This window comes from Oncorhynchus kisutch, linkage group LG15, assembly GCF_002021735.2.
Source record: "Oncorhynchus kisutch isolate 150728-3 linkage group LG15, Okis_V2, whole genome shotgun sequence".
Lineage (NCBI taxonomy): Eukaryota > Metazoa > Chordata > Actinopteri > Salmoniformes > Salmonidae > Oncorhynchus > Oncorhynchus kisutch.
In genome coordinates this window covers 64646791-64667709 of record NC_034188.2, presented here as the reverse complement: position 1 = coordinate 64667709, position 20919 = coordinate 64646791, and the positions used below count along the sequence as shown (strand labels likewise).

The following is a 20919-nucleotide window of genomic DNA, read 5'->3' as shown; positions in this document are numbered from 1 at the left end:
TCAAGCTTATTGGGTGGGCCTGCCAGGGCTCCCCAGTGGGTGGGCCTCTGTCCACCCAGGCCCATCCATGTCTATGATGCAAACAGACACTCACTGTCCGAGACCGAGTCAAGACCAATCTGACACCAAGACAAGACAGAGATACTCAATATATGGTTTTGAGACTGGTCTTGAGTACTACAACACTGGTGTCTACAGTAAATCTATACATTACTACCTCAATATGAATACATCTGTATAAAGGTCTCGTCAAGGCAGTAGTGATTTAATCTGATTAAATCTAAACAAACACACATGTAGATACACTGCATTTAAAAACAATAAACACAATATGACTTATGTGACTTAAATCCATAGTGTGTTACCTTGGGTAGGGCCTCCAGGACCAGAGCAGTCTTGGCTGCCTCTCCATACTGCTGGTAGGCCTCAGCCTTCAGCCTCATCTTCTCAGCCTCAGCCTTCCCTATAGCCTCTATGGAGCAGGCCTCTGCCTCGCCTATCCTCCGGATCTTCTCTGCCTCCGCCTGGGCCATCAGAACCTTCTTCATCCTGAAAGACACAACACACTAGTATCAGAACAAATTGTAAACAAGATTGATTTCCGAAACGAACAATTTGTATGTAATTCATATGCTATTATTGTGTGATTACCATTTAACATGATCACTTAGTAAATACCGGGACATTTTTGCACTGTTAAATTAAGTGCTACAAATCTATTTTGTCTTGAAGCATTACAGACAGCACAAAAGTTGAGTGGAATCACTAGTGAAGGACATAGTTTGTATGTTACAGATAGGTAAACGTATAATGGGAAATAGACTGTGGATATGTTCTGTTATAATATAAAAGGTGTTCTTACTTCTGTCCCTCAGCCAGCTGCTGCATCTTGTATGCCTCTGCCTCGGCAGGCCTCTTCACCATGGCGATGAGCTCCTTCTCTGTGCGGACTATCTCCTTCTCCTCAATGGTGATCTGCTTCTTCCTCTGAACCACTTCAATCTCTATCTCCTCCAACCTGATCTTCTGCTGTTCTTTAGCTGCCTGCAGCTCATAGGCCAGCTGAGCTTCCGCTTTCTGGAGACACAGGGACAGAGAGAGACATGACGTCCATGTTGAAGCACACAGACAGAGAGACAGGATCATGACTTGGCCGTCTATGTTGATAGAGGAGTTTTAATGTTAAGGTTGGCTGGGGGGAGCATTTGGCTGCTTAGGGCTATATTCAATGTTCATTCCAGGCTCTCTGATCACGTAAGATGTCGCATTACCTAAATTACTAACGCCTAATGATAATTAAGACTCGGATGGACCAACATCATAGAATCATTTAGTAGACTGGAATTTCTACCACACTGTACTGATTTAACTGGCATTCAAGAGTGGAGCATAAAGTTCATGCAGACCTTGGTGTTGACTTCTTGGTTGAAAGCAGCCTTCTGCAGTTCAAGTTTTCGTTTGGAGTCGGCCATCTTGGTGTCGGCCAGGAACTTGACATCCATCATCTCCTTCTTGCACTCTGCTTCCTGACGAGAGAGTGAGAGAGAATAATATACATGAGAGAGAGGGTGAGAGGAAAAGGGGAAATTAATAAAATGAGCATACAAACCTCTCAAATGAAAAGTATGTATATTAATACAGACAAACAGAGCCCCAGAAATAACTGCCTGTCACAACTTCCGCCGAAGTTGGTCCCTCTCCTTGTTCGGGTGGTGTTCGGCGGTCGACGTCACCAACCTTCTAGACATTGCTGATCCATTTTTCATTGGTTTTGTCTTGTCTTCCATCACACGTTATTTACTGTTGTGCCTCGTCTCTTACAAAAGCTTTCCAGAACATGCAAACTGCTTTTTATACTGTTCAACATACCTTGTGTCAATTGAAGCTTATCCTATACTGACAAAACTAAACTAATGGTGTTTTCTAATGCAAGAAATAGACCTCTGAACCTTTCACCTATTACTACTACCTGTCAGGGCAAGGAGATTGAAGTTGTAACCTCATATAAATATCTTGGAATTTTAATTGATGACGGCCTCTTTTTAAATTGCATATTCAACAACTTACAAAAAAATTGAAGCTGAAATTGGGATTTTATTTTAGGAATAAGGCCTGTTTTTCTTTTGAAGCCAAAAGGAGGCTAGTATCAGCTACATGTATGCCTTTACTAGACTATGGGGATATTTTATATATGACTGCTTCCGCTCAGTGTTTGAGATCAATTGACACTCTTTACCATGGCACTTTGAGATGTATTTTAAACTGCAAAACCCTTACGCACCACTGCACTTTGTATACCAGGGTTGGCTGGCCTTCTCTAGTCACTCGTAGGCTCAGTCACTGGTATACTTTTATTCACAAAGCCATTTTGGGTTTATTACCTTTTTATTTGTGCATTTTTATTGTTCAGAAATGTGGTGGGTACCCTCTTCGTTCACTGGACTTTATCCTGCTAACTGTTCCAAATGTCCGAACTGAATTTGGTAAAAGGGCTTTTATGTGTCGTGGAAGATTCAGAATTTGTTGGTAACATTTATAAGATGTTTTATATTCATCTAATGTGTGTAAGTTAATTCTCATCAGAATGGTATTTTTGTATAATACTGTGGCGAGGTTGCAGTTATCTGTTCTATGTCAAGACTAAGTTGCATGGGCCGCTGAGAGGGGAGAGGTCAAAGTGTCATGTGTAAACATATCTTTCACTCCCTACCTTTTTCTTGTGGGGAAAGGAAGGGTGGCAGTGTATGGAATCATTCTATGCTCCCTCTAATGTTGTTTCTATCTTAACCTATAGCCTCATTCTCCTCTCTGTGAGTTTGTCCAGGAGTTTGTATTTAGAGTGGGTTGTATCTAAATGACAATTTGATATATGCCTGTTGATATGGAGGATTGGTTTATGGTTCTGGGGTTTGGGAAAGGAGACAAAGCTGAACGATGAATTATGTCTATGCTGTCTGACTATGTGTGTTCTTTGCTATTAAAGGATCTCAGTTGCATTGTAAGGGGGCTCTCAGAAAATTCATTGAGAGACACTGAATTTATCTGAGAGTCACAGAAAATGCTATAGAGCTTATATAATTAAAGATGGACTTTAATAACTAACTGACTTGTGTGTGTGGTTTGCTCCCATGATTTGGTAAATAGAGGAAATTTCCACGACATATGTACTCTGCGCCATCGTCTTGGAACACCGTATAAAATACTTTGAAACTGGAAGGACTTGACCCGATTGGTGTTTTTAAATCAGATGAAGGATTTTGAGGCTGATTCCCTGACCTGTCAATGTTTTTAATTTGCTGTTTTATACTCTTGTGAATTCAATGGTTTTTACTAGATTACTTGTAGTTCTTCATGTCTGTCTGTCTGTGTGTAATTTTTTTGTAATGACTTGGTGCTGCCTATCTTGGCCAGGGCGCTCTTGAAAAATAGATTTCAATCTCAATGAGCCCTTCCTGGTTAAATAAAATAAAACACCTGGTTTCAATCCCATCAATTACATGTTGTGTATTTAACCCTCGGTTTCCCCTTATGTCTTTGTTGGTGATTGTTTGTTGTATGTTTTGTGCAAGTCGTGTTCTGGTGTGCGACGGGTTTTGTACCCTTTTTATATTATTTTTGTATATATATATATATATTGGTTCTCTGAGTTTTTTAGCATTTATTAAACTGCTCCATTTATACCAAGTTCACACTCCTGCGCCTGACTTCTCTGCCACCAGCACGCACTCATTACACCGCCCTCTGGAATTAATCAAGTTCATTGAATCTTACTCTTATCCCAGCATCCCTTTCTGCCTCTGCCACACCGATGTCTGCATCCCTCTGAACTGCTGCTGTCTGAGTTTTCCCCAGGGAGCTCAGGTAGTCCAGTTTATCATAGACATCCTACAACACGCACACACGCGCGTACACACACACACACACGCGCGCGCGCGTACACACACACGAACACACGCACACACGCAAGCTCAGATTACAACACACAACCTGAGACACTTGAGGGAACAAAAATGTCAATAAAATGTCCAACAACATGTGATAACATCTAATTGATTGTAGCCCTTGCAGTGAAGAGCTGATAATTAAAAGTGGATCTCATTGATGGGGACTATGACAGTCTAGGCTAATTCTTATCTATTAGAATTTCTACCAGTCCACAATCGATCATAATCAACAACGGTGAAGACTAGTTAATTGGAGTCACCTCCCAATCAACATCATCCATTAAATTAAACACCAATACACATGGAAAGCAAAATATATATATATTTTAAAAGTCACACGATAAACACAGCAAAGGCAAAAACAACAAGATTCGAAATATAAAAAAGGTGTGTTTAACTGCCTTCATGGCACCCCCAACAGACTCACCTTGATAGTGAAGCTGAGGATCTCGATGCCCATCCTGCCCACGTCGGGAGCTGCCACCTCCCTTACCAGCTGGGCAAACTTGTCCCTGTCCTGGTAGATTTGCTCCACTGTCAGTGTGCCTGTGGAGAGGGGAGAGCAGCAGAGCCCGTCAGTGTCTCTACAACACTGGATATAGACCCACTTCACTTACTGACTACTTTATTAAAGCTATCCCACATGGTTGTCAAATAATCACTGAAATTCATGGGTATTTACAAAGACAAAATGCATTGTTAAAAGCACAGATCTATAAAGTAGTCATCATATAGTAAAACATGATAAAAATCTCATAATACAGAACAATGTTTACTTTTCAATAGTGCAGTCTATATATTCTTGGATTTCATGTTTGTGGTTTTAGAAGTTACCAATGGTGGAAAAAGTACCCAACTGCCATACTTGAGTAAAAGTAAAGGTACCTTAATCGAAAATGACTCGAGTAAAAGTTACCCAGTAAAATTCTACTTGAGTAAAAGTCTAAGTATTTGGTTTAAAATATACTTAAAATATCAAAAGTAAAAGTATAAGTCATTTAAAATTCCTTAAATTAAGCAAACTGGATGGCACCCTTTGTTTTTTTCATTTACAGAAAACCAAGGGCACACTCCAACATTCAGATATCATTTACTAGGTGACGGGCTCGTTCGGCTTGGCTCAGCTCACCAAAAGGAGCTGGCTCTTTTGGCTCTCTAAAAAAAGATGTTTTATATTTTTTCAAGTCAATCAGTTTGAGATACTATGACTATGATTGGTGTTAAAACAAGTCTAATTAAATTAAATCATACTCTACCTTAACCACAACGTATTTAAAAATGCATTGGTTTGTTATGGAAAAGAATGCTATTAAATATTTTTGGATTTAAAGTATACATTTTGTATGTATATAAACAAAGTGCATATAAATCTAAATCATTCAAAACGAACACAATCTGAACAGTATAATAGAATATTGCACCAAAGAAAAATAAATAACAATTTGCAAAACTGCAGCATCCCACAAATTGAAAATGTAAAAAAAGATGCTATTACATGTGCATTTAAAGTTGAACTTTTTTAATGTATATAAACAAAGTGCATATAAATGTAACAAACAGATGCATTGACAATGGCCAGGGTAGAGATGATGGCATCATTTGACTCAAGAAACTGCTTCAACATATAAAATGTTGAATTCCAAGTTGTAGTGCAGTCTTGTTTAGGCCTCAGCTCAGGCATCCCCATCTGGTGTTGTGTAGACTTTAGTTTTTCAGCACCTAATGTGCTCCTGTGAAAGTATTCGACAGCTGCTTTCACTTTGTCCACAGTGGGCATCATCACCTTCAGAGCATCTCTTACAATCAGGTTGATTGTGTGGGCAAGACATGGGTCCATTTTAACATTTTCATGGTTTTGGTTATGTTAGCTGCATTGTCGCTAACAAAACAGACCACTTTTCCATCTACTTGCCATTCTCTGGCCACTCTCAACAGTTCCTCTGCCAAGTTCTCTGAGGTGTGTCTGTCGCTGAACTCAAAGCAGTCCAGAAGACAAAACATATTCAATGAAGTGCAAGTAAACGACATGTAAGAAGTGGTTACCCTTGACGTCCAGCAGTCAGTGCAGTAGCTTTTTGGACTCTTTCCTGCACTGAAGCCTGTGTGCTCTCGTACAGTTGTGGAATAAGTGATTTTTAACGAGTTTTCCTGCTTGGAATTGTGTACATTGGATTTAGACTACTGCTATAATTTCTAAAACCGCTGTCCTCCACGAGAAAAAATGCCTGGAAATCGGTGGCAATCATTTTAGCCAATGCAATATCAATTTGGCCTTGTTTTGCTACGGACATAGACTTGGCATAAACTGGTCCATAGAAGACTGCGTTGCTGTGGGTCGCGGAGTAGGCCTACTTAACTGAGTGGATACATCTCCACGTGTGGAAATGGCAAATTCTTCACTGTGTTCTAAAATTGTCTACATGATTAAAATGCATCTAAATGCTACTCTGCTTCCGACTCATTTTCCAGCTGTTGTTTTCACAGCTGTCCTTCCTCTCTCTCCTCGACTGCTAAGTGTGTGACTGAGTGAGTTGGCTTGGCCCTCCCTCACGCATCTTTGGTTCATTGGTTGACACTGCGTGTCTGATTGACAGGAACAACAGGTGAGGCTGTTAGTCGGACCAGACAGTCAGAACGAATGTGTGCGTTTGAGCATTTAGGCCTATATTATTTTTTCGTTCTTTGAATTACTTAATTCTATTCATTTAAATCTTCTGATTATTCATATGTTAATTTTTTATATATTTCTATAAATAGATTTGGCTATTCTGATATGCGTGCCGGCTCCCAACGTTCACCTACAAGAGCAGGCTCTTAGAGCCGGCTCGTTCGCGAACGACCCATTACTATCATTTACAAACGAAGCATGTGTGTTTAGTGAGTCCGCCAGATGAGAGGCAGTAGGGATGACCAGGGATGTTCGGTTGGTAAGTGCGTGAATTAGACTATTTTCCTGTGCTGCTAAGCATTCAAAATGTAACGAGTACTTTTGAGTGTCAACGAAAATGGAGTAAAAAGTGAAATATTTTCTTAAGGAATGTAGAAGTAAAAGTACAGATACTGTTGGGGAATAATCAGAATTGGTTGGTAACATAGGTAAGATGTTTTATATTCATCATATGTTTGTAAGTTACTTCTCAGAATGTTATTTTTGTATAATACTGTGGCGGGGTTGCAGTATCTGTTCTATGTCAAGACAGTTTCTTGGGCCGGAGAGAGGGGAGAGGTCAAGCGTGTATCTCTTGGCTCCACAATGTCTTTGTGCCAGTCAGTGTGTCTCTGTGATCTTGTCAAGATAGGATGGATTTGATATATGCCTGTTGATATGGAGGATTGGTTAATGGTTCTGAGTTTGAGAAAAGAACATAGTTTAGGAGACAAAGCTGAACGATAAATTATGCCTATGCTGTCTGGATATGTGTGTCTTTGCTATAAAGGATCTCAGTAACAATGTGTGAGGGACTCAGAGAATTCATTGATAGACACTGAATTGATCTGAGTCACAGGGTTGTGATAGAGCTCATATAATTAAAGATGGACTTTGTGATAACTAACTCTGACTTGTGTGTAGTTTGCTCTCATGATTTGGTAAATAGAGGAAATTTCCACAACAATACCCCCCCCAAAAAATGACTTAATTAGTACTTTAAAGTATTTTTACTTAAGTACTTTACCTTTTCACACATTCAGTCTCTCATTACATTTAGAAAAATTATTTGAATTTAGACAGGCTATATTTAGTACAAAGTTTGAACAGACTGTTTGAAAAGCTACCCAGCAAAAACCATGTGTGTATTGTTAAGTTCGTGTTTTAAGTATCCCTATATTTCTGTTATTACGGTGCCATCCCTCTGTTATTAGTGTGCCTAGCCTGAGTGCAATGGCAACAATGTATTGTGCTATTTTCAGTGTTAACATTGGTAGCAGAGGATGGCTAATAACAACAACGTGCCACCTCGTATTGTAATATCCGCTGAGGTCGTATGAAAGTTGGAAAAATTAACTAGGAATCTGGACACGGGTTACTAATCTGGACAAGAAAAAGCAAGCACTTGCGGTGGTATTATCGCTCGAAGGAAGAGCAAGCGATACAGCACTGGAAATATCCGTTGAGGATTTGAAGGAGGATGACGGTATGGGAACTTTCATTAGAGCACTGGATTCTGTGTTTAATAAAGAAGATGCCTACGAGACATATTCAAACTTTGACAGTGTTACTAGAGACATTTCGGTTGCGATGACGGACTACATAATTGATTTCGAACAGAGAAAAAAAAAATATATAATAATAATAATAATTTTAACAACAAATCAATACAGGAAGTACATGTGGGAACACAAGTATATATAAATAACATACAAAGGACAATTGGGCTAGGGGGTACAATATCACATTACACAAGGACCTAAAGGGACATACATACACTTATTATTCTAACAGCTTTTTTTGTTAGTAGAGTATTTAATTGTCTTAAAATAGTTACATTTATTTAAGGTAAGAAAATGTGGTGTTTTGTTTGTAAATTTACATTTGTGAATATGAAATTTGGCCAAAACAACAATGAAATTAATTACATAAAAATGTTTCAGCTTATTTCTATTGTAGGTAAAGAATCCAAGCAGTACATCTCTCCACAAGTGTAAAATCTTCATAAATGTGTTCAATTATAAATCTGCTGATATCTTGCCACAGTTTTCTTACATGAATACAATGCCAAAAAAGATGCAACACTGTTACTGGGTGGTCATTACAAAAGGAGCAATTTGAGTTGATGTTTTCCTTAAACTTCTTCATATAGTGGTTGGCAGGATAATATTTATGAGTAATTTTAAACGAAACTTCCTTAATTTTGTTAACAAGTAGTTATGTGTGTGGCAACATCCAAACTTTTTCCCAACAGATATTATCAATAAATGAATTCCAATAAGGCATGATACAACAACCTGCTGAAACAAGGTTTGTATCTCTGTTGTTGAATGGATCAAAAGAGAAACAAATCTTTCCTACTGATGAGTCAACAGGGTCAAAGGAAGGTAGGCTCTGAGGGTCAGGTCTTGACACCTTCCTGAACACGTTCCTGAATAATAAAGCAACACCTAAAACAATTGCAAAATCTTTGGGTGTTACACAGACCTTGTAAAGTGATAAGAATTCCTTATAACTGAGTAAAATACCCTCTGCATTTACCAGTTGGCTCACCAATAGGATATTATTTCGGAAACAATATTCAAAAAAAAAAATATATATTTTTATACAATATATCCCAATTATTCCATGTGTGGAGAAAAAAATATGCTTATAAATTAAGGACCATGACCTGCCGATGAAAAGCAGAAAGTTTCACTGAAACGTTGTCAATATTATAATTGCAAACCAACATGAAGTTAAGGCCACCAAAAGTAGAGAAGACATGAGGAATAAAATTCCACATCGAAGTGGGGATTCTTAGGGATTGTTTTATCCAATTGATCTTAAAAAAGGTATTATTTAAGGTAATAAAGTCCAGAAAATTCAGCCCATCATTCTCATAAGTGCTCATTACAACAGTTTTCCTAATGTAATGGGTACGGTTTCTGCACAGAAAGTTGAAAAGCATCTGGTCTATTGCCTTGCTTATTTTACTGTCAATATAAATAGATAGAGCGCCATATGTTAGTCTAGAGAGACCTTCAGCATTGGTTATTAGGACTTCCCTTTAAAGATATTTTAATGCTCTTATTTAAAAAATACAATTCTAGTAAGCCTCTAGACTTCTGATCCTTTGTAATGGTTATGCCTAAATATGTAAGTTCTTATTTTACTGAAATACCATAATATGAAGGTGTCACATAATCTTTGACAGCCATGAGTTCACATTTATTAATGTTAAGATAGACCAGACGCTTTGGAAAAGGATTGTATCACATTGATCGATATGGGAATTTGGTTAGCATCTTTCATAAAAAGTGTAGTATCGTCAGCCAGCTTGCTTATAATAATTTCTTTACCAGCTATGGAAATACCTTGTACAGGACTATTATTTAAAGAATTTGTAAGAAGTTGGGTGATTAATAAAAACAGGTACGGAGAGATAGGACAACCTTCCCTAATTCCTCTCTTTAACTCAAATCTAGGTGAGGTGCCATATTTCAATTTAATAGAGCTGTTACCATTTGTATAGAGAGTCATAATAGCCTTAAATAAAAAATACCCAAAGCCAAGTCTCTCAAGGGAGTGGAAGAGGAACTGACGTTCTACTGTGTCAAATGCTTTTAAAAAAAATCTAAAATAATATAAAGCTATCCTCGGTTATTAGGTCTGAGTAGTCAAGTATGTCTAATACTAGTCTGACATTGTTAGAAATATGTCTGTTCCTCATAAAGCCAGACTGCAAGTAGTAAGGCTAATATCTTATAGTCATTATTAAGAAGACAAATTGGACGCCAGTTATCGATGAGCAGCACTTCTTTTTTAGGCTTAGGTATCAGTGTTATTAAGTTAATGTTTTAAGTATCCCTATATTTCTGTTATTACGGTGCTATCATTATTAGTGTGCCTGCGCAGGAGTCTCATTGTTGATGAACCTGGCCTGAGTGCAATGGAAACCATGTATTGTGCTAATACGGTTGTGTAAAAGTTGTTAAACTGGAACCTTGTCATTGTGTCATTTTGAATTAACGTGTGTGGGACGCTTAAGTGATAATGCCCAATAATGCCCGAGGAGCCAGTGTTTCATCCTTCCACAAGATATAGTCCCGGCAGATATCTAAGGTTGCTACCCAAGCCGGCTGGTCGTTTGCTCTATCAGTTAGGTTGTCAGAGACGTGACCCAGTCAAGTATTTTTGTTCTGTATCTTTAGACGCAAACCAGTCGTTCGTTTTAAATGTTCCAATGCCATACTGGCTGGCAACATTCTTATACCTTGCTTGCTAGCAAGCAAACTATGGCTAACTTAGTCACGTCAAACAGTTCAGCCAGAATAACAGAAAAGTAGCTGCATTTGCATTTATCTAAGCTGTTTTCTAGTGATATTTATTTGGATGCATCCATAACAATAAGCTAATGATGTTAGATTTCGCCTGGCATACAAAATGTGCTCTCTCGCCAGGACACTGCTGTTCAAAGAAGCTAGCCAACACCACAGCTAACATAATCACTTCATACTGAAGCTGGAAAGACAGCAAACTAGCTAAACTTTTCCCCCCGTTTTACCTGTTTTCTATTGACATTTCTTTGTATACCTGTATATCAATAAAAATGATGGCAGTTGATTTATGATTTCGACTGGCTGAGAAAAGCTGCCTGCCCATTATTCTCCTCCCGACACTTTCATTACTATGGAACAGCTAGAGATCGAATTTCAATATTGAAACAATGTTGCAAATGTCGGAGAGACAGACAGCAAGGTTTATACAAATCTCCACTGTTGAGAATATATGCTAGTCTAAAAGAAATTGGAGACAATGTCAAGACGTTTTTTTTATAGTAGATATCAAATGGCTGGGCTGATGTGAGATGGAACAGAGTAAATAGGCATTTCAACGTCATGCATTTAGCCAGTGGTCACTTGTGGAATAGACACGGGTTAAAACTGCATTCTAGACAATCAACATCCAGGATTAGACTCATCTGTTGTATAATGAGGTTTAGCCACTGATTTACATCAGCTAACAGAGAACAAAGCTGAAAACAACCAACTGAAATCAACAGATGACCATAATAGACAAAGATCACTTTGGAAAGATTCTCCTTACCTAGAATTGAGCGTAAATGTCCCTCCAAGGTTTGCAAAACCACTCCTTTGATTTCAGGGACGGATTTGCCCAAAAACTGCTCGCAAGCAATTGCCAAAAGATCATGATCTGTCATCACTTTGATCTGGAGAAAAGATGAAGGAAAGGGTTAGAAGGACTGTGGCCAGGTTGCATGCGCAAATATGAATCACTGTGCTTTAACTTGATCTATGGCTATAAGTTAGTTTACACAAGGATTTAGTCCTTGGTTTACATGAATGCATTTTGCATACCTCAGAACAGAATCTTTCCTGTGACACAAAAAGAGCAGTAGCTACTGCAGCAGTTGTAAACTGGTATGCCACAATGAGATATTAAATCAATAACAGTTGGAGTTATAAATAAGTAAGGCATACAGTTGAAGTCGGAAGTTTAAATACACCTTTGCCAAACGCATTTAAACTCGTTTTTTAAAATACATATTTTTTAACAATTCCTTAAATTTATACCTAGTAAAAATGTATTGTCTTAGGTCAGATAGGATCACCACTTTATTATAAGAATGTGAAATGTCAGAATAATAGTAGAGAATGATTTATTTCAGCTTTTATTTTTTTCATCACTTTCCCAGTGGGGAAGAAGTTTACATACACTCAATTAGTATTTGGTAGCATTGCCTTTATATCAATTTACTTGGGTCAAACACTTCAGGTAGACTTCCACAAGCTTCCCACAATAAATTGGGTGAATTTTGGCCCATTCCTCCTGACAGAGCTGGTGTAACTGAGTCAGGTTTGTAGGCCTCCTTGCTCGCACAAATTTTCAGTTCTGCCAACACATTTTCTATAGGATTGAGGTCAGGGATTTGTGATGGCCACTCCAATACCTTGACTTTGTTGTCCTTAAGCCATTTTGTCACAACTTTGGAAGTATGCTTGGGATCATTGTCCATTTGAAAGACCCATTTGCAACCAAGCTTTAACTTCCTGACTGATGTCTTGAGATGATGTGGATATATTGAAGCAACATTTTCCTGCCTCATGACACCATCTATTTTGTGAAGTGCACCAGTCCCTCCTGCAGCAAAGCACCCCCACAACACGATGCTGCCACCCGTGCTTCACGGTTGGGATGGTATTCTTCGGCTTGCAAGCCTCCGCCTTTTTCCTCCAAACATAACGATGGTCATTATGGCCAAACAGTTCTATTTTTGTTTCATCAGACCAGAGGACATTTCTCCAAAAAGTACGATATTTGTCCCCATGTGCAGGTGCAAACCGTAGTCTGGCTTTTTTATGGTGGTTTTGGAGCAGTGGCTTCTTCCTTGCTGAACGGCCTTTCAAGTTATGTCGATACAGGACTCGTTTTAATGTGGATATAGATACTTTTGTACCCGTTTCCTCCAGCATCTTCACAAGGTCCTTTGCTGTTGTTCTGGGATTGATTTGCACTTTTTGTACCAAAGTACATTCATCTCTAGGAGACAGAACGCGTCTCCTTCCTGAGCGGTATGACGGCTGCGTGGTCCCATAGTGTTTATACTTGCATACTATTGTTTGTAAAGATGAATGTGGTACCTTCAGGCATTTGGAAATTGCTCCCAAGGATGAACCAGACTTGTGGAGGCCCACAATTTTTTATCTGATGTCTTGGCTGATTTTTTTAGATTTTCCCATGATGTCAAGCAAAGAGGCACTGAGTTTGAAGGTAGGCCTTGAAATACATCCACAGGTACACCCAATTGACTCCAATTATGTCAATTAGACTGTCAGAAGCTTCTAAAGCCATGACATCATTTTCTGGAATTTTCCAAGCTATTTAAAGGCAGTCAACTTCATGTATGTAAACTTCTGACCCACTGGAATTGTGACACAGTGAATTTTAAGTGAAATAATCTGTCTAAACAATTTTTGGAAAAATTACTTGTGTCATGCACAAAGTAGACGTCCTAACCGACTTGCCAAAACTATAGTTTGTTAACAAGAAATTTGTGGGGTGGTTGAAAAACAAGTTTCAATGACTCCAACCTAAGTGTATGTAAACCTCCAACTTTAACTGTATTTTCCAATTCAATGTTGTCAATTCGATACAATTGACAAAATTATACTTTGTCATTGTTTTCACTGACAACGCATTTTGTGAGACAAACGAAGGAGGCATGTCATGGTGGTAACTGGTCTCTTTCCAGCATTTTATTTTTTACCTGTGCCACCCCAGTGACAGTGATGGCGACCCCTTCAGCAGTCTCAACATCCTCACACTTAGGTTGGAGTGTCATAATCTCCAGTGTAATCCTGTATGAGGAAAAACAGTATTTTATGTAATCCAGACCTTAAAGGGGCAACCTGCAGTTGAAACAATAACACGTTCTCTTCCCACTGTTTTGGTCAAAAGCTATGCGATGGGGCTGTAGAAATGCAACCACTGAAATTCATAGAGCTATGGATGCAAGGACCCACCAATCCTGAAGTTAACAGGCAGAGGAGAGAAAAAGCTCTGCATCAGTATTATGGGACAATGTTGTCACTGACAAAACATCTGGAGCAGAAGTAATGGGATAATTTGGAGGCTCAGCTGAAATATCTTCTCTCATCATTGAATAAATATTATTGGGAAGTCACATGAGGAGTTTCACAATGGCGACATTTCAGCCATGGAATATTTCTATAGTGGAATGTTTATTGTTTCTGGAGATTTTTTACCTCTATTGCCACACACTTCCTTGACACACGGCCAAAATGACTAGAGACTAGTTACTGGCTATTGAGCAAACCTGCCAAATATAACCTGAAGAAAACCTAAACAAAACATTGCATTGCATGCTTTCATGTAAACCCAGGGGATAATGCCTTACAGTCAGTTAATAAACAGAGGACAGCAGCTAACCTACAGTGAAAAAGGGTAAGAATTGTGCCAAGTGACACACTGGAAAGAAGGCAGAAGAGTGAATGTGTACTGTAGTTTAAGAAGGTGAGGCCAAGTGTCCTTTGCAGTGTTTCCATTTGAAACATCCAGAACTCACAATGTAGGTCAGCAAGTAGTGTGGCACAGAATAAAATAGTCTTTCACGCAAGCCACCTGGCTGATTGTCAGGCCGCATATGGGTGTGCTTAGTGAATTATAGGCTATCATTGTGGAAATCTAAGATGTTGGATAACCTGTTGGAGCCGTGTTCATAAATAATAGAGGGTCTCTAAACCTTAGGAAGCCCTTTTCTCCAATTTAGTATTTGTACGGAAACGTGTAGGATTATTTAGCCATTGAAGAAATAAAACAAGCCTCCTCCAGGCCATTAGCATAACAACCCATAACTGCTGATAGAATTGTCTTCATCTATATCTATCAGTCTATGCCATCATCAACGGTCTCACCTTTGAATGTCAGTGATGAGCCACCAGGCCCAGGCCCAGCCCCCCACCATGTAGGTCTTCTCATCTGAGCCACAACAGGCACCTGAGAAATTAAACAGACAAGACGTGAGTCGGTGGCACAAGATTTCCATTGGGGAAAGACTTCCATCGTTCATCAGCATTCATTATTGATACTCAGTTGACACCCTTGTCCGAGACCTTCTTAGGTTGTTAGCACAAGTCCTTTGTCTTGCTGCCCTGCACTAGCTATGTTACTACAGGACCAAATGTAAAATGTTTAGGTATAGGCTACTCGTAAACTTCTATAAGGGTAGCCTACATGATTACCTAGCCTTGTGCATAATTTTCCTGCAAGCTCAGAAATCCCTTGGCCTTAGAAGCTAAGTGTATATCCTATTACAGTGTATATAGCTAAGGATGTAGTAACAAAACCAATCAAAACATGGAAGTGTCGGTATCATTTATCTTAGGGCTGACCCCAATTAGTCGACTGGTCGAGTGTTTGGCCGTTAGGCTATTTGTTCGACCGAGATTGTGTGAGTTACTGCTTGACTAAAACACATATTTGTGTGCCGATCTCAGTGAACTAATCCATTGCGGAGGCCTAGACTGAAAGCCAATTTACGCTTGATCTGAAAATGTGAGCGGAGGCTCCATATCGAGGGTCTGAGACAATTGTGGATTCTCCAGAGGAATGCAGAGGCCAATTCGAGCTTTGTACAGTATCGCCATGCGCCTCCCAAATGTTGTAACAACGTGGAGGGCTCTGTATAGCTCCGCATTTACATGGTTGGTTGACGGTAGGTGGGGGCGGTAGATCTTGTATAAACACACATTCACTTCCTTGACAACAGCTCTGTGAAGTGCAAGAAGTATGAATGCCCTGACTTCTGCTGAGGCCATAAATGTAAATGCTGCATGGCCAATGCAGACGTCAGATTGAAATGCACCCAGCTGCACAACGCACTTCTCTCTCCAGAATGCGCACTCTCCAACCAACTTGTGCACATTCATTGTTCCATAACTTCATTGTGTGAATTGTTTGCGATTTATTGTTGCGAGTTCAAAATCTCATCACGGAAAACTTGAGCATGTTAGCTAATTAGCAACTTTTCAACTACCTAATACTTTTAGCTACTTTGCATGTTAGGTAACACTAACATTAACCCCTTTAGGGTTACCTAACATGCTAAGTAGTTGCAAAGTAGCTAAAAGTATTAAGTAGTTGAAAAGTTGCTAAATAGCTAACATGCTCAAGTTGTACATTTGTTCAAAACTGTTTAACAATTGTCTTTCTCTCTGAGTCAACTACTCACCACATTTTATGCTGTGCAATCTAGCGTTAGTTTATGCTTTCAGTACTAGATTAATTCTCTGATCCTTTGATTGGGTGGACAACATGTCAATTCATGCTGCAAGAGCTCTGATAGGTTGGAGGACGTCCCCCGGAAGTTGTCATATTACTGTGCAAGTCTATGGAAGGGGGTGAGAACCAACAGCCTCCTGGAATTTTTTTATTGAAGTCAATGCGCCCAGAAGAGGACAGAAGCTAGCTGTCCTCCAGCTACAGCTTGGTGTAACCCTAGAGTGTGCTGCTGAGGCTACTTTAGACTTTCATTGCAAAACAGTGTGCTTTAATCAATTATTTGGAGAAGTTAAGACATTTGCTAAAGTTTTATCTAAAAAAGGACAACTTTAAATGTTTCAATATTTTTGTTTTTATGAAATTCACCGAGGATGGTCCTCCCCTTCCTCCCATGAGGAGCCTCCATTTTACCATACGAAACATATCATACTAAATTATATCTCATATTTACATACAGAACAATACGAAATTCTGACACCAGGTTGGCTAACCAGCTGGTAACAACCTAGCCCAAGTTGTACTCTTAAGGAGCCTAATTTTACTGTTACTTCTTAAGGTCCTTTCAGGACCCTGTCTTTCAAAGATAATTAGCAAAAATCCAAATAACTTCACAGATCTTCAGTGTAAAGGGTTTAAACACTGTTTTCCATGCTTGTTCAATGAACCATAAACAATTAATGAACATTCACCTGTGGAACAGCCGTTAAGACACTAACAGCTTACAGATGGTAGGCAATTGAGGTCACAGTTCTGAAAACTTAGGACACTAAAGAGGCCTTTCTACTGACTCTGGAAAAACACCAAAAGAAAGATGCCCAGGGTCCCTGCTCATCTGCGTGAACATACCTTAGGCATGCTGCAAGGAGGTATGAGGACTGCAGATGTGGCCAGGGCAATAAATTGCAATGTCCGTACTGTGAGACGACTAAGACAGCGCTACAGGGAGACAGGATGGACAGCTGATCGTCCTCACAGTGGCAGACCCCGTGTAACAACACCTGCACAGGATCGGTACATCCAAACATCACACATACGGGACAGGTACAGGATGGCAACAGCTGCCCGAGTTACCCCAGGAAGGCACAATCCCTCCATCAGTGCTCAGACTGTCCGCAATAGGCTGAGAGAGGCTGGACTGAGGGCTTGTAGGCCTGTTGTATGTAAGGCAGGTCCTCACTAGACATCACCGGCAACAATGTCGCCTGTGGGCATAAACCCACCGTCGGTGGACCAGACAGGACTGGCAAAAGTGTTCATCACTGACGAGTCGCGGTTGTGTCTCACCAGGGGTGATGGTCGGATTTAAGTTTATCGTCAAAGGAATGAGCGTTGCTCCAGAGTACAGGACTCGGTGTGAGATCGATTTGGAGGATGGAGGGTCCGTCATAGTAGGCAATCTCAACACTGTGCGTTACAAAGAAGACATCCTCCTCCCTCACGTGGTACCTTTCCTGCAGGCTCATCCTGACATGACCCTCCAGCATGACAATGCCACCTGCCATACTGCTCGTTCTGTGCGTGATTTCCTGCAAGACAAGGAATGTCAGTGTTCTGCCATGGCCAGCAAAGAGCCCGGATCTCAATCCCATTGAGCACGTCTGGGACCTGTTGATTCGGAGGGTGAGGGCTAAGGCCATTCCCTCTAGAAATGTCCGGGAACTTGCAGGTGCCTTGGTGGAAGAGTGGGGTAACATCTCACAGCAAGAACTGGCAAATCTGGTGCAGGCCATGAGGAGGAGATCCACTGCAGTAATTAATGCAGCTGGTACCCACACCAGATACGGACTTACTTTTGATTTTGACCCCCCTTTGTTCAGGGACACATTCAATTTCTGTTAGTCACATGTCTGTGGCACTTGTTCAGTTTATGTCTTAGTTGTTGGATCTAGTTATGTTCATACAAATATTTACACATTTTAAGTTTGCTGGAAAATAAACGCAGTTGACAGTGAGACGTTTCATTTTTTGCTGAGTATGTTACTTTCAGAGGTAGACTGGCCCTTGCAGCTAAACACTCCATCTATCTATTCTCAATTGTGATACGGATCTAGAAACACAATACACACTTAACGTATACTGTTTTAACTGGCTTTATTAAAGTTGCAGACGACAGCAACACGTTTCTGGCGGCCTTCTTCGGTTACATACAGGTGTTCCGAGCATGCTAGATTGCTAATTAGTACAGGTGGTCCCTCTGTCTTCCGTAAACAGTAAACACGGAAATATAGCTGTGTGGGAACACTAACCCTATAAAAGGTGTGTATCAATGTAACATTTCGTTTTTTTGAGAATGGTTTCTCTGATATGAAAGATACGGTCCTTATGCTTCACAAACCATACTGCAAGCAATGTGTGTTAATGTTCAGACTGAACGGTGCTCCAAACAAAACTACCCCGACAATAAAACTTGCCCGTACAGATAAAACTCCCCCACAGAAGACGCCTTCGTCCATTGACTCTTAATGTGTCATGTAATATAACTTAGAGTCTTTATCAATGGCTAGTATCAACTAACTAACGTTAGTGAAGACATGATTTATGTTTATCCATCGAACAAAAGCAACGCAATTACTGTTTCATTAACTAGCTAACGTTAGCTGTACATCAACTGAAAACACTTGGCAAACGAACAGGTTAACAAAATACCCATACATTAATAACAATTAAGCATTTTGTTGGCTAGCTAACGTTAGCATGCAGGGAGAACACCTAACATTACCAGAAACAACCACGGCTTCATTTGGTCCAACTGTAAGGCAGCTACCCATCTTCTTCCGGTGATATATCCTCACAAATATGCGTGAAACCGTTCTGTATTGTAATATACTTTGGTTGTGTGGTTTTAAAAAAAAAGTCAATATTCACAGCGTCTCTGCCACTATTCAATCTCCTGCAAGCCCTCGCCCCAAATCAAGACTGTGACGTAGCCTAACTAGTAGCTAACGTTTGCCCTGCCCACTTCAGGGGGCTCCCTCCCTTCCCATGCAGTGTGCACTCGTAGCCGCTAGGGAGTAGTATTTCTAAACTGTACTGTCTTTGGTAATAACCAATGGTAGTAGCGAGCATCTACTGTCTACTATCTGACTAACGTTTCGCCCTGCCTGTCTGTATCAACGATGCACACATATGGAGCCAGATACTTGCCAAAAGGTTGAACAAACATATCATTAGCATTATAATAAAATCTATACGTAAATTATTAGGATTGTAAGAAAAGCCATGCGTGAAACAAAGGATACGTATGTAACCCCGGTTATATGAGCTATATAGATCAGTCTAATATATTGGTATCACTCTGCGCCGGAGGGATACATCCGAGGTGAGGATTTACAGATTTACTCCCGTGTACACCTGTATCATGGATGGGGTCCGCCCCTATATATAGACCCAATGGCCGTGACACACATTCTCTACATAATTTTTGAGGCGCCTCTAGCACCGTAGAGGACTGGAGTGATCCATATAGCTCACATAACCGTGGTTACATATGTAACCTTCGTTATGTTTCACTATATTGGATCACTGAAATATATTGGTATACCCGTACCAGATTTAGTCGGTGCTAGGGGACCCTGGCCAGCCAGCGGCAAAGTCCCAGCGTGGGATCGAGACACAGGGGCCATCAATGTGGAAGGGGCTTGGGGAGGTCTCGGCACAGTCCCCGGAAGGGGAGGCAACGCCCAGGACCGCTGAACCAACCGCAGAGGGAGATTTCCACATTTACCCGATAGGGAGGTTCCACATTTACCCAGCTGGCCGCAGCACAAATATCAGTGAGGGGCTCTCCTCTCAGTAGAGTCCAGGAAGCAGCCACACCTTGTGTTGAATGTGCCACCACAGATCCCAGCACTGGCCTGCCAGCCAAGCGGTATGCTGTCATTATCATGTCCACAATCCAGTGAGAGAGCCTTTGCTTTGATTGCCCAGCCCCCAGGACTCTCTCACCATAGCAGACAAAGAGCTGGTCTGTTGTTCTAACTGACCGTGTCCGCTCCTCATAGGCAGCCAGTGCCCACACAGGGCACAGCATGTCGGAGGGAGGCCCAGACTCCCCCGCCACTGCCAGGGGGTCGTAAGCAGACAGGATAAAAGAGATGTTCACATGCCTGTCTGACAGAATCATCGGGAGGAATGAACGGTTGGGGCGGAGAGATATACTCCTCTCACCGGGGTCCATCCGGTAGCACTCAGAACTTACCAAAAGAGCATGGAGCTCACCCACACTCTTCATGGAAGTTAATTCTACCAAATAAGCCACCTTCTTAGAGAGGTCTTTCAGGGAGGCAGACTCCAACGGTTCGAAAGGCAGCTTTGCCAAAGCTGCCAAGACCACACCCAGATCCCAGCTTGCCATTGAGTGGGTCCTAGCTGGAGGTAGGCGACAAACACCCTTCATAAACCTGGAGACCAAGGGACGCCCCACTGGCCTGTCCATCCACCCCACATGGCACGCCGATATAGTGGCCAAATACCTTCTCAGTGTAGAGGTTGCCAAGCCCTCATCCAAGCGAGACTGCAGGTATT

General features: G+C 40.7%; 1 protein-coding gene across 1 annotated transcript in view; it reads right to left on the bottom strand.

Moving 5' to 3' along the window:
• flot2b (flotillin 2b) overlaps positions 1-19315 on the bottom strand; it is a 31620-nt gene extending 12305 nt beyond the window's left edge. The window contains exons 1-9 of the mRNA XM_020503204.2: positions 19115-19315; positions 15030-15111; positions 13862-13952; positions 11680-11803; positions 4372-4490; positions 3772-3885; positions 1407-1526; positions 863-1077; positions 366-549 (exon numbers count right to left, since the gene is read on the bottom strand). Of these exons, the coding sequence (XP_020358793.1) occupies positions 366-549; positions 863-1077; positions 1407-1526; positions 3772-3885; positions 4372-4490; positions 11680-11803; positions 13862-13952; positions 15030-15111; positions 19115-19163 (1098 nt within the window). The 5' untranslated portion in view covers positions 19164-19315. The remainder of the gene's footprint in view (positions 1-365; positions 550-862; positions 1078-1406; positions 1527-3771; positions 3886-4371; positions 4491-11679; positions 11804-13861; positions 13953-15029; positions 15112-19114) is intronic.
• Positions 19316-20919: the final 1604 nt, after the last annotated feature.